The sequence below is a fragment of the Diceros bicornis genome, chromosome 35, assembly GCF_020826845.1.
Source record: "Diceros bicornis minor isolate mBicDic1 chromosome 35, mDicBic1.mat.cur, whole genome shotgun sequence".
NCBI lineage: Eukaryota > Metazoa > Chordata > Mammalia > Perissodactyla > Rhinocerotidae > Diceros > Diceros bicornis.
This window is the reverse complement of record NC_080774.1, coordinates 2,447,076-2,459,011: the sequence shown is the minus strand read 5'-3', so window position 1 is coordinate 2,459,011 and position 11,936 is coordinate 2,447,076. Positions and strand designations below refer to the sequence as shown.

The window sequence follows — 11,936 nt, the reverse complement described above, 5'->3', positions numbered from 1 at the left end:
GTGAGGATGAGAGCACTGAATGCACAACACATACAAAGTGTACACTGCGGTTTTTATTCAACAGTACAAATCATTGTGCATTTATAAGGCAGAACATCAAGGCGATTAAACTAGGAATTTCAAGACCAGAGTTGACGTGAGAGTTATGCATCATGAGGCAAGCATTTTGAAAAGGGAGAAAGGTCGAAATCATTCCTTTAAGGGCAGATGACAAATGCACAAAGCCTGGAATCACATGTAGGGAGTGAGCTACCAAGAGCTACTGGCCCCCCGTGTGCTCATGAGACACCCCACCTCCCGTCAGACCTCGGGCAATAAGAGCAGGTTGGCACGGAGGCTGGGAGAGAGAGCAACAGCCGCTCTTTGTCCTGGCGGTTGGTTAAAGTGGATGGTAGTGCAAAGAGCATTTCTCTACTGGTGTCAGGGGAGAAGATTGTTTTTATAGGAAGTACTTGAGTCATGAAAGCCCTAGTTTGGAATTAAAGAAAATTACATAGATTTGGAAGTTGTCCAGAAGCACATGAATCATTTCACTGCACCCAGTTTTTTCAGCAGTTTCTTGCCTCTGGAAAGCAGCCCCTTTTTCTTTTTCGAGGACATTTCCCTGCCTCTCCCAGGACTACCAGTACCCATAGATGACGTAGGTGACCCCGAATGGAGATGGACTGTGGGGGATGGCGCTCTCCTTGCTGTACCTGAACCCTCAGGAGGAACCTAGTAGGTACATTGTGACAGTTTATTGAGTGCGTGAGTGCCAACAACATCAATCCACTCGGTAACATCCTACTGCCCCGTCTCCCACCAGGAAAGGGAAAGTGGGGGTTCGTTTCTTCTTTCAAGTTTTAAAGTATGCCATGAGAAGCACACACACCCTCTCCCACAGCGTATCTAAGACAGAGGATCTAGCCATCAGTGTTTGATTTTCAGTGTCTTTGTCTTTAGGGAAGGGGGTGGCCATTGCTTTGGCAAAACAAAGCTAGGGAATAATTTGCCTTGTAAATTAAGACCAAAAGCAGGAAAAAAAAGTTATTTTAAGTTAGGTTGATAGTAAAATTGGCCGAGTACCCATCAATAATCTTAAAAGCAAAAGTTCTTAAAGGGAATTTTGTTGTATTTGAAAACTACTTGGGTCTGTAAAATCCTGATACTGTTGAGTGCATTCCTGGGTTGATATACTATAGGGACATTGGAGATGGCACACCGGTTGAAAGAAAAAAAAACTAAAATGAACCTTAATTACAATCAAAGAAAGCTTAAAGGCCCTTATCGTATGCTTTCATTATTTCCAAGTAATTGAAGATTAATTTTTCTCAGTATAGAGCACAGGGTAGTATTTCAACACCAGTGCTTAGTCAGCAGTGCTTCACAGGAGCAGTGCTGTATTCCAATATGGTGCATGGTGACTTTGCCTCGCTCACATTGGACACATGCCTGAGATTAGATCATCTCATCTCTCCTCTCACTCCCTTACCTCACCAGAGCAAACTCTTCCTAATATGAGTGTTCATTATTCAGCAGGCAAATGATATAAGCCAAGGGGCTTCAAGCTTGCTTGGATTTAAAATCAAGGTCTAATTCTAATGGAAAACACCTAGTAAAGCATCCCAAAGTACCCCTGAAGATACCATCTATTCCGTCTGATGCAATCATTTGAGCTGCGTGTTTCCTAAAACTTAGTATTGCATTGGTATACCAACAAATCAGTCTTTCACCAAACGTGCGTGTTCAGAACACTTATTTGTGCTTTGAGGAGAAGCATAAGCTCTCTTGTAAGATAGAGGTATAGTTACTTAAGGAAAACACGCCTAGTACTCAAGCCAGCGTGTGGGATATTAAGAGCCGACATCACTTTGTGTTCGTGACTTATCGGCTTGATCTTGAGTTATGTTTTCTTAAAGTAAAATTTCCTTTAGTAAACATATTTGTTAGGTTGTGCTTTTTCCAAGAGTGGCTAACAATGCAATATGCAGCTTTCATTATGAGTAGACATTGGAACACTCTCCATGTAAACAAACAATTAGCCTGTGAAGAAATATGTTCCAAATGTTGGCCTTTCAAATAGTCTTAATGTCAATAGTAGGAAATGATTACAAAAGATGATGTATTTCACTGCAAATTCAGTTGCTTTACAACTGAGACTTTAGGTCCAATGATTTTTTGAGACATATTTCTTTTTTTTCCTTTTTTTTTCGCCCCACAGTGAAGCCTTAAGTCTACCGCCTTAGTCCGTTTAAGGTAGCTTAAGTTGGTATCTTTATAGGTATCTTCAGTTGCTCACTTACGTGAAGGCTACATTGCCTGATTAAGGTGTGAAATGAACACTCTTCTTCTGTTTCCAAGCAGATGAGCAAAGAAATAAAAATATATATATAAAAATATAATATATAAAAACTCGCAGTGATGAAATAAAATAAAAATGAGATACTAAACATGAATGTTATCTAATAGTTAAATATGCTTGAGAAGGTCTTTGATCTTTGGTAAGAGGGCTGAAATCCTCACAGGGCAAATACGTATTATTGCCCACCGAATCTGAGGACTAGCCGTCCCCTTTCACTCTTAATCAAGCTGGAATGTGCATCTATAATGTTGGACGGGAAGTTTCTTTGTGATGAAAGGCAGGTTGATTAGAATTGAGAGGGTCATTTTTTGTGGAATAAATAAACTTAAGATTTAGAATTAAGAATTTTTAGGCACAACCCCCATGGAAGGGCAGAGAAAAAATTCAGGGTATATGCTGATCGGCCCAAGATATAAAAATATCAGTGCAAAGACTGATTTAGACCATCTATGTGAGAGTGGGACAGAAGTTAAGAACAATGAACACGTCTGCTTACCCTTTTTGCTTTTGAGCGCATCGGCGTGTCTTGTGAATAGTGGGATGGGGCGTCAGAAAGATAGACTTCTACGTCATCAGGCACTTCTTCTAGGAAGTTTGAAGGTACAAGGCCTTTCTGCCCATTAAGCTCCCCCTAAAAGCACAGGGATGAGGCAGAAGAATGATTTACTCTGTCTTTCCAGAAACCCACTTCTTGCTTGAGCTAGAGGAATGTAGCTCAGAGCAGAGATGCATGGTGAGTTTATTCTGGTTCAAAAGTGGTAGAACCTAAAGGGACTCTAGTGTTGCCAAAGTACCCTGATCATAGAATACCCTTGGAGACATGCTCAAAGTGCAGGGTCCCAGCCGCTCTCCCAAGGACTTGATTTGGCCTGTCTGGGGCAGAGCTAAGGAATCTGTATCTTGGCCAAGGGGCCTAGGAGATTGTTAGGATCAGGCATGTTTAGGAACCACTCCTTGGGATCATCTCAGTTAGTGCTTCTCAACCCTGGCTGACCTCAGAATCCCTAGGGGGCTTTTAAAAGTACCATTGTTCAGGCACACCAACCTACACAGATGCAACCCATCTTGAGGAGGGGGCAGTGATCTGCTATGATCTGCTGTGCAGGCAAGATTGAGAGTACCTATCTGTTCAACCTTGTATTTTTCATCCCTCGTATGCAAGCCTACATTCTCATTATAAAAATTCAAACAAAATGAGGAAAATGGAAGTGTCTATTGACACCTCCTCAGAGATTACTGCTTCAAGTTGGTATATGTCCTTCCAAACCTCTCTACTCATTTACATATCCATACATGTACGTAGTTAAGGTCACGATCCATAGGTCCAACTGCTCACTGGACATCTGTACCGAGCAAGTCACAGCTCACCATGTCACTTCTTCCCCATCCCCCCCAACACTAACTGCCCCAGAAGTGCCCAAAGCCAAGTCCAAAATTGGCTGGCCTCAGACAACATGGGAGTCTGTTTCTCTGTTCACAAGGTCCAGGAAATGACAATATGAAAGAAGCAGCCTAGGACATCAAAATTAAAAAATGCATCCAAGGACACAATCAACAGACTGAAAAGGAAACCTACAGAATGGGAGAAAATATTTGCAAGTCAAACGTCTAATAACAGGTTAATATCCAGAACATATAAAGAACTCTTACAACTCAACAAAAAAAACAACATGATTAAAAAATGGGCAAAGGTCTTGAAAAGGTATTTCTCTTAAAAAGACATACAAATGGCTAACAAGCACATAAAAAGACGCTCAACATCACTAAACATTGGGAAAATGTAAATCAAAACCATGAGATACCACCTCACATCCATTAGGATGGCTGCTATTAAAAAAAAAAAAAAAAAAGCAGAATTAAAAACAACCAAAATAGTGTTGGTGAAGATATGGAGAAACTGGAATCTTTGTGCACTGTTGGAGGGAGTGTAAAATAGCACAGCCACTGTGGGAAAAACAGTGTGGCAGTTCCTCAAAAAATTAAAAATATAATTATATGATCCAGTAACTCTTCTTCTGGGGATATACCCAAAAGAATTGAAAGCAGGGTCTCAAAGAGATATTTGCACACCCATGTTCACAGCAGCATTATTCACCGTAGCCAAGATGTGGAAGCAACCCAAGTGTCTGTTGATGGATGAATGGATAAACAAAATATGGTCTATACATCCAGTGGAATATTATTTGGCCTTAAAAGGGAAGGAAATTCTGACACATGCTACAACATGGATGAACCCTGAGGACATGATGCTCAGTGAAATAAGCCAGTCATAAGAATACATGTACTGTATGATTCCGTTTACATGAGGTACTTAGAGTGGTCAGATTCAGAGACACAGAAAGTAGAATGGTGGTTGCCAGCGGCTGGGGGAGCGGGTAATGGGTAAATAGTGTTTAATGGGGACAGAGTTGCAGTTTTGCAAGATGAAAAGAGTTCTGCAAATGGATGGTGGTGATGGCTGCACGACAAGTGTGCGTGTACTTAACACTACTGAACTGTTCACTTAAAAATGACTTAGATGGAAAATTTTATGTTATGTGTATTTTACCACAATTAAAAATAAAAATTAATTTAAGAAAACGAGGCAGCCCCAGGGACTTCCCATCTTCCTGTGCAATAATCCCTCCTAAGCCCAATGCATACATGCCCAGTTCTCCCCCACGTTGACCTTGAAGACTCCACTCTCTGTGCACCTATGACTGCTCTAATTCTTCTTTCTCAGGCTCCATTGTTGGCTTATTTTTCTCTTTTGGTGTCACTGAGAGACTTTTTCTAGGACATATTTGCTTTTTACTGTACATATGCCCCCTGGTGATTTCTTCCACATCAAGGGTTGCAAATAACATCTGTGCACAAAGACACTCAAATTTCTATCCAGTCCAGACCTCTCTCAGTAAGTCCAACACAGCCTGATTTTTCCTCCAGCACCAGAAAAGACTTTCTCTGGGTGAGCACCAGATTGGAGTCGTTGGCTTGTGTTTGGGGACTATGTTCTGTGAAAATGCACAGCTTTGCACACGAATCCCCATCGGTACCATGTTCACATCACAAGAGCCCTGTGCCAGCTGAGACCTACACAGTCCTGCATATGCAGGCTTCCAGCTGCCCCTGCTCTGGTCTCATTGAGTAGAATGATGGATAGAACTGCCAGCACTATTTATTGTTTTCCCTCTGGTTCTTTTGGGCCTCCAACACACAGTTCTATTAAAGCACACGTCCAAAGTGCACCTGACACCACTTCACTGTTGCCTCCGCCACTACATCAGGTGTGGTCACAAGAATCTTCCAGAAGTCTACGGCACCTCGAGTTTGGCATGAACCCTATTCCATCTTGGAGAGGCTCAGGTGTCCTATTCAAACCCGTCAAGCTCAACGTTTTCTAAATCACATTTTGTCTCAACCGTGTTCCTATTCCTGCGTTCCCAAGGGCACCCATCACCAAGGCAGAATCTGGGGATCCTCCCAATGACACTCTTTTTTTTTTGTCTGTTTGTTTGAGGAAGATTGTTCCTGAGCTAACATCTGTGCCAATCTTCCTTTATTTTATATGTGGGATGCTGCCACAGCATGGCTTGATGAGCAGTGTGTAAGTTCACGCCCAGGATCCCAACCTGCGGACCCCGAATCCCAGGCTGCCTAAGTGGAGCACGGGAACTTAACCACTATACCACCAGGCTGGCCACCCGACGACACTTTCACCCCAGCTAACAAGCTGAGCTCCGGATAATATTGAAGCCGCCTTTTGTCTGCCTTCCTCTGTCATCATCTCAGCTCAGGCCTGTGTGCCTTACCTGGATGATTCTATCACTTGTCAGCTGGCCTCCTGGGACTCCCACCTCCCTTCAACAGTCCACTTTCAAAACTCTTGACAGAATGACTTTCTCTAAAAGAAAACTTGATCTTGACCTTTCCCCACTCTCAGACCCTTTACAGTCTGATCTAGAAAGACAGACCTAGAAAGAAATATGGGACAAAGTATGAATAGCCTCACTAAAAGCTGTTTGTACTCTTAATATTCGGAACCTGCACAGAAGAGAGCCTTGGGATTCCATATGTGCCCAGGTTGTAAAATTTGTTTTACTCAAAGGACACCTACCACATCAGGACTTGATAGTTTCTTGGCTGTTCTGATAAAGGGGTGGGGGGACACTGATGCAAGATGGTGACCCCATTCCCCACCCACCACTGCAGGGGATGTCCATTCAGCAGGTCTACCAGCCACATCCTTCGTGGCCCAGTGGGCGTTGGGCCAGGAAGGGGCAGCCACTCACAGGAGGTGACCCAGCTGGAGAAACGCTAAGGTGACCCCCCACCGACATTCCTTCCCTCTTTTCCTCAGGGAATATTGAGGGAGGTACTCCACAGGAGCACAGAGGCAGGTGTCTGGCACCAGGGGTGGCCAGAGCCAGGACTCCCTCGCCCAAAGGCTGGATTCCACACCACTGACAGCTGTCAGCTCAAGACAGAGGTCAGGGAGGCATTCTAAACTCTATTGGTTTTAATTAATTAGTTAATTTTGCTTATTTGTATTTCTTCCTTTTCCTATATGAAAAGTGTGTTTATTACTTATGCAGTAAATAATCCACAAAATTGAATTGTTTGGTAAATGTTTGGATGGCAGAAATTTTTAAATGTAAGAATGTGAATACATTCACTTTGTTTACACCTTATATACATCAAAAATATCTCTATTAGAAAAGAAAGAACTGTGGAAATTAATAAAAGAAACCCTAACTAAATTGGAGTAGGGAAAGCCTGTAGGGGGAGCTCTCACACATGGTCTATCACACATGGTCAATTATACCAAACAGGAAACATCTTCCACAGGAAGTAAAACTACTTCACTACTGAAGGAAGACTTCTCTCCCCACCCAGCAACAGCCCAGCCAATGAGAAACACCACAGATCAGCCAATGAGAAGCCCTTTCTGCCCTGAACTGTTACTTTCCCCCAATGGACTTTCCTTTAGAATAACCCCTCCCTGCTCCCCCTTTTTCTCTATAAAAGCAGCTCCCCTTTTCCCCTCATTTGTTCTCTGGGTTTGCGTATGGTTCGCCATAGCATGCACATCCCGAATTGCAATTCTTTTGGCTATTCCCGAATAAACTCACTTTGAAGCTTTTCAAGTCAACAGAACAATGAAGGTGGCGGCACCATATTATATGTAACTCAGTGAAGAGAGACACGGAAATTAGGCAAAACTTTCAGCAAGCTGTGTAAAGTTCATACATAATCTTAGAGGAAAGAACAGACAAGCAAAAAAAAGAAAAAAAAAACCAAAATGAATGAAATGGTGCTTCCTAATGTTTCAAAAACTTACGTAGTAAAATCCATCTTCATCAATTTCACCAAAAACAGTAATAATATCTCCCGTGCAAAACGTAAGTTCAGCCTATAGAGACAGAATATAAAGTTAATTGTATTTTCCTGTACAAAGTAGTAGTTTTTTAAAAAATTTCTTCATGACTTCTTATTTCTCTTTTTTCTTGTTATTTTGGTTATATTAACTTACTCTCTCAATGAAACAAGGAAGAAAGGTACAAAACTAGTGAATGCCTCTGTTGATAACCTCTTAGAAAGTAGCTACACCTCAAAATAAGGCCAACCTAAAGGGAAAGTGCTGTGGAGGCTTGATCCTCGGCCAGAATTCAAGATCCTCACCATGTTGTATTGGAAGCCCGTCTTTCAAACTAGTCAGATAGTTAACCTTAAAAACCTGGAACATTAGGAAAATGTTCTCTGCAGTGTAAGGACCATTATATAAATATCCTTTCACTGAGTGTAAAAAATCTTTACTCCGTTATTAACTAAATGTCTATTAAGTATCCGCTACATGCCAGGCACCAGCCTAGAGACAGGCACATAGAATGTAGTACAGGATGCAAAAAAAAAAAGCATTTTTATCTCTAAACATGAAAATGAGGGAAGAAAGTTCATCTCTAAGAGCCATCAGGCATCATATATAAATCAGGCCTGTCCAGAAATCTCTGAATAACTAAGCTTTGAATCTGAACCACGAGCTGGTCTCGCATCAGGTATAACAGAAATACTGGTTTGTGGATTCAGATATGTCTTGTCATCTAAGTACCTCCATAGAGGGAAAACCTACTCTCATTTCTGAAGGCACATCCTTTCCAGTTTTCATAATGGACCCAGGACACAAAACTGTTTATACAGAGCTATGTGTACCAGGCTATGTGTACACAGACCATCAACCCTTTCTTCTCTCCTTTGCCTTGAGTGTGGGGGGAGGAGGGGTTTACTGCTTTGCCTTTTTCATTGACCATGTGCGTTGGGCTTCTATTTCTCCCTTCAAAATGACCCTGTTGGGCCACCACCACTAGATGTGGACCCCAAACTGCTCTTCCAGGGGTGGCACAGGGAGACCTGGGCGACAGGGACAAGGACTTGTCAGTAGCCAGTGTGCCCCCAAGTGCGTCAGGCTCACTACCTCTCTCCTGCCCGCCTAGTGCTCTGTTGGCTGTTTACAGGGGTGGGAGCCCTTCTATGGACGGCTCCAGAGAAGGGCAGAGAAGGCTGGGGTCAGGAGGTTAAGCGTGGTGGTCATGAGCAGCCCTGTGGGTCAAGGTACCAGGCGTGGCTTTCTGTCCATAGTGAGATGGTATTTGGCTCGTACCTCAACGTCGATGTTAGGTGAGCTCTCCCTCGGATCATAGTCATAGAGGGCCACCATTCTTCGAGTCGACACTGAGTGCTGCCTGCCACTTCTCCTGTTTCTCTCTGTTTACATAACAAGGAGAAGAAGAAAGCCATTGTGAAGTTATTTCAAAGTGAGTGGTGCCCCTCTTCCTTGTCTCTGTGGCCATGGAGCCAGGTCGCACTTGGTTGGTGGCACAGAGACGACCACCCCCCCTCAAGGGTCTCATGCTCGTGGGCATTAGTGACAGGAAAGGCTTCGACTTTGAGGCCAGTCGCCTTGGGCTTCCTAGTATTATGTTTTAGCTCTAGGACAGTCCCCCTTACAGTATAGCAAGAACACTGTTCTTTCTCCAGTGTGTCCATTAAATATAAGAAAGACTTAGATGAAGCAGGGAATTCTCTGGAATAGTAAATCTAAATGATTTGGGGCAGCGCAGGGCAGGTGTGGCTTGGGGAGGCCAGGTGGGCCAGTTGGAGGCTGTGGCCATAGCTCTGAGCAGGCCCCACAAACACTGTTTCAAAAATGCTCATCCATGTAACTACTATGAAGCAACAAAATCAAGTTACTCTCTGGGCCGGCCCCGTGGCTTCGCGGTTAAGTGCGCGTGCTCTGCTGCTGGCGGCCCAGGTTCGGAACCCCGGGCGCACACCAATGTACCGCTTTTCCGGCCATGCTGAGGCCGCGTCCCACATACAGCAACTAGAAGGATGTGCAACTGTGACATACAACTATCTACTGGGGCTTTGGGGAAAAAAAAAAAAAGGAGGAGGATTGGCAATAGATGTTAGCTCAGAGCCGGTCTTCCTTAGCACAAAGAGGAGGATTAGCATGGATGTTAGCTCAGGGCTGATCTTCCTCACCAAAAAAAAAAAAAAAAATCAAGTTATTCTCCATAGACCAGAGGCATAGCCACGAGTCTGTCATCAGGAGAAGCAAGAATATGGAAAGGGATACCTTCTCTCCCATCTCAAGGGCTTCTTACATGGCTTCCCCAGTGTCCTTTCCCTGCACTTATAACAGCTGTCACTGAAAAGATGCCACTTCTGGAGAATGCTCTTGGGAGGTTCCCTCTCATTGCCTGGCTGTGTTCTGCCATAGACTGTGCCCTGGGCATTATCAGCATACTCAAGAGCACAAGAAGGGGGCACAGAGGGAATTCCTCTACGGGCTGTCACGTGTAAGAGCTGCATGCAGATAGCAGATGTGAAACTGAAGCAGAGCTACAGTACAGTTAGGTGCTGCATCATGACGTTTCGGTCAACGACGGACCGCGTATATGACAGTGGTCCCATAAGATTAGTGCCATATGGCCTAGGGGTGTAGTAGGCTGTACCATCTGGTGTGTGTAAGTACACTCTATGATGTTCACACAATGACAAAGTTGCCTAACGACGCATTTCTTAGAATGTGTTGTCATCTTTAAGCAGCACGTGACTGTATAGAGTTATTCCAGAGGTTAATTACAATGCTGCTAAGGATTGTTAATTTCACAGGGAATATTACAAGTATGAATTTCTGAAGGTGGCAATAACGATACACATGTACTCCTTATTCGAGGTATAACTTACAATAACATTCAGTATAAATAAATAAATAAAATTTTGTATAACTTACAAAAAAACTTTCTAGTGTACACTTGTGTAAGTTTTTTTTTTATTGATGTTTTAATGGTTTTTAACATTGTGAAATTTTGGGTTGTACATTTTTGTTTGTCCATCACCATATATATGACTCCCTTCACCCCCTGTGCCCATCCCCCACCCCCACTGCCCTTGGTAACCACAATACAGTTTTCTCTGTCCATGTGTTGGTTTATATTCCACATATGAGTGAGATCATACAGTGTTTGTCTTTCTCTTTCTGGCTTATTTCACTTAACATAATACGCTCCAGGCCCATCCAATGTTGTTGCAAATGGGACGATTTTGTCTTTTTTTATGGCTGAGTAGTATTCCATTGTATATATATACCACATTTTCTTAATCCAATCGTCAGTCGAGGGACACTTAGGTTGCTTCCACTTCTTGGCTATGGTGAATAATGCTGCAATGAACATAGGGGTGCATAAGCCTCTTTGGATTGTTGATTTCAGGTTCGTTGGATAGATTCCCAGTAGTGAGATAGCTGGATCACAGGGCATCTCTATTTTTAATTTTTGGAGGAATCTCCATATCGTTTTCCATAGAGGCTGCACCAGTTTGCATTCCCACCAGCTGTGTATGAGGGTTCCTGTTTCTCCACATCCTCTCCAACATTTGTTGTTTTTCGTCTTGGTGATTATTAGCCATTCTAATGGGCGTGAGGTGGTATCTTAGTATTGTTTTGATTTGCATTTCCCTGATGATTAGTGATGTTGAACATCTTTTCATGTGCCTATTGGCCATCTGTATATCTTCTTTGGAGAAGTGTCTGTTAATTTCCTGTGCCCATTTTTTGATCGGGTTGTTTGTTTTTTTTGTTGTTCAGTTGTGTGAGTTCTTTATATATTGTGGAGATCAACCCCTTGTCAGATGTATGTTTTGCAAATATTCTCTCCCAGCTGATGGGTTGTCTGTTCATCTTGATTCTGGTTTCGTTTGTCTTATAGAAGCTCTTTAATCTGATAAAGCCCCACTTGTTTATTTTTTCTTTAGTTTCACTAGTCTGGGTAGGCATGTCATCCGAAAAGATTCCTTTATGACCAATGTCAAATAGTGTGTTGCCTATATTTTCTTTTATGAGTTTTATAGTTTCAGGTCTCACCTTCAGGTCTTTGATCCATTTTGAGTTAATTTTTGTGAATGGCGATAGCAGATGGTCCACTTTCATTCTTTTGCATGTGGCTGTCCAGTTTTCCCAACACCATTTATTGAAGAGACTTTCCTTTCTCCATTGTATGTTCTTAGCACCTTTGTCGAAAATTAGCTGTCCGTATATGTGTGGTTTTATTTCTGG

At 42.7% G+C, this 11,936-nt stretch overlaps 1 protein-coding gene across 1 annotated transcript in view; it reads right to left on the bottom strand.

Annotated features, from left to right (window-relative positions):
- Window positions 1–252: 252 nt before the first annotated feature.
- The window catches only part of RIMBP2 (RIMS binding protein 2), a 113,168-nt gene continuing 101,484 nt past the window's right edge, over window positions 253–11,936 (bottom strand). The window contains exons 18-21 of the mRNA XM_058531230.1: window positions 8,979–9,082; window positions 7,662–7,733; window positions 2,838–2,972; window positions 253–714 (exon numbers count right to left, since the gene is read on the bottom strand). Coding sequence (XP_058387213.1) covers window positions 526–714; window positions 2,838–2,972; window positions 7,662–7,733; window positions 8,979–9,082 — 500 coding nt within the window. The 3' untranslated portion in view covers window positions 253–525. The remainder of the gene's footprint in view (window positions 715–2,837; window positions 2,973–7,661; window positions 7,734–8,978; window positions 9,083–11,936) is intronic.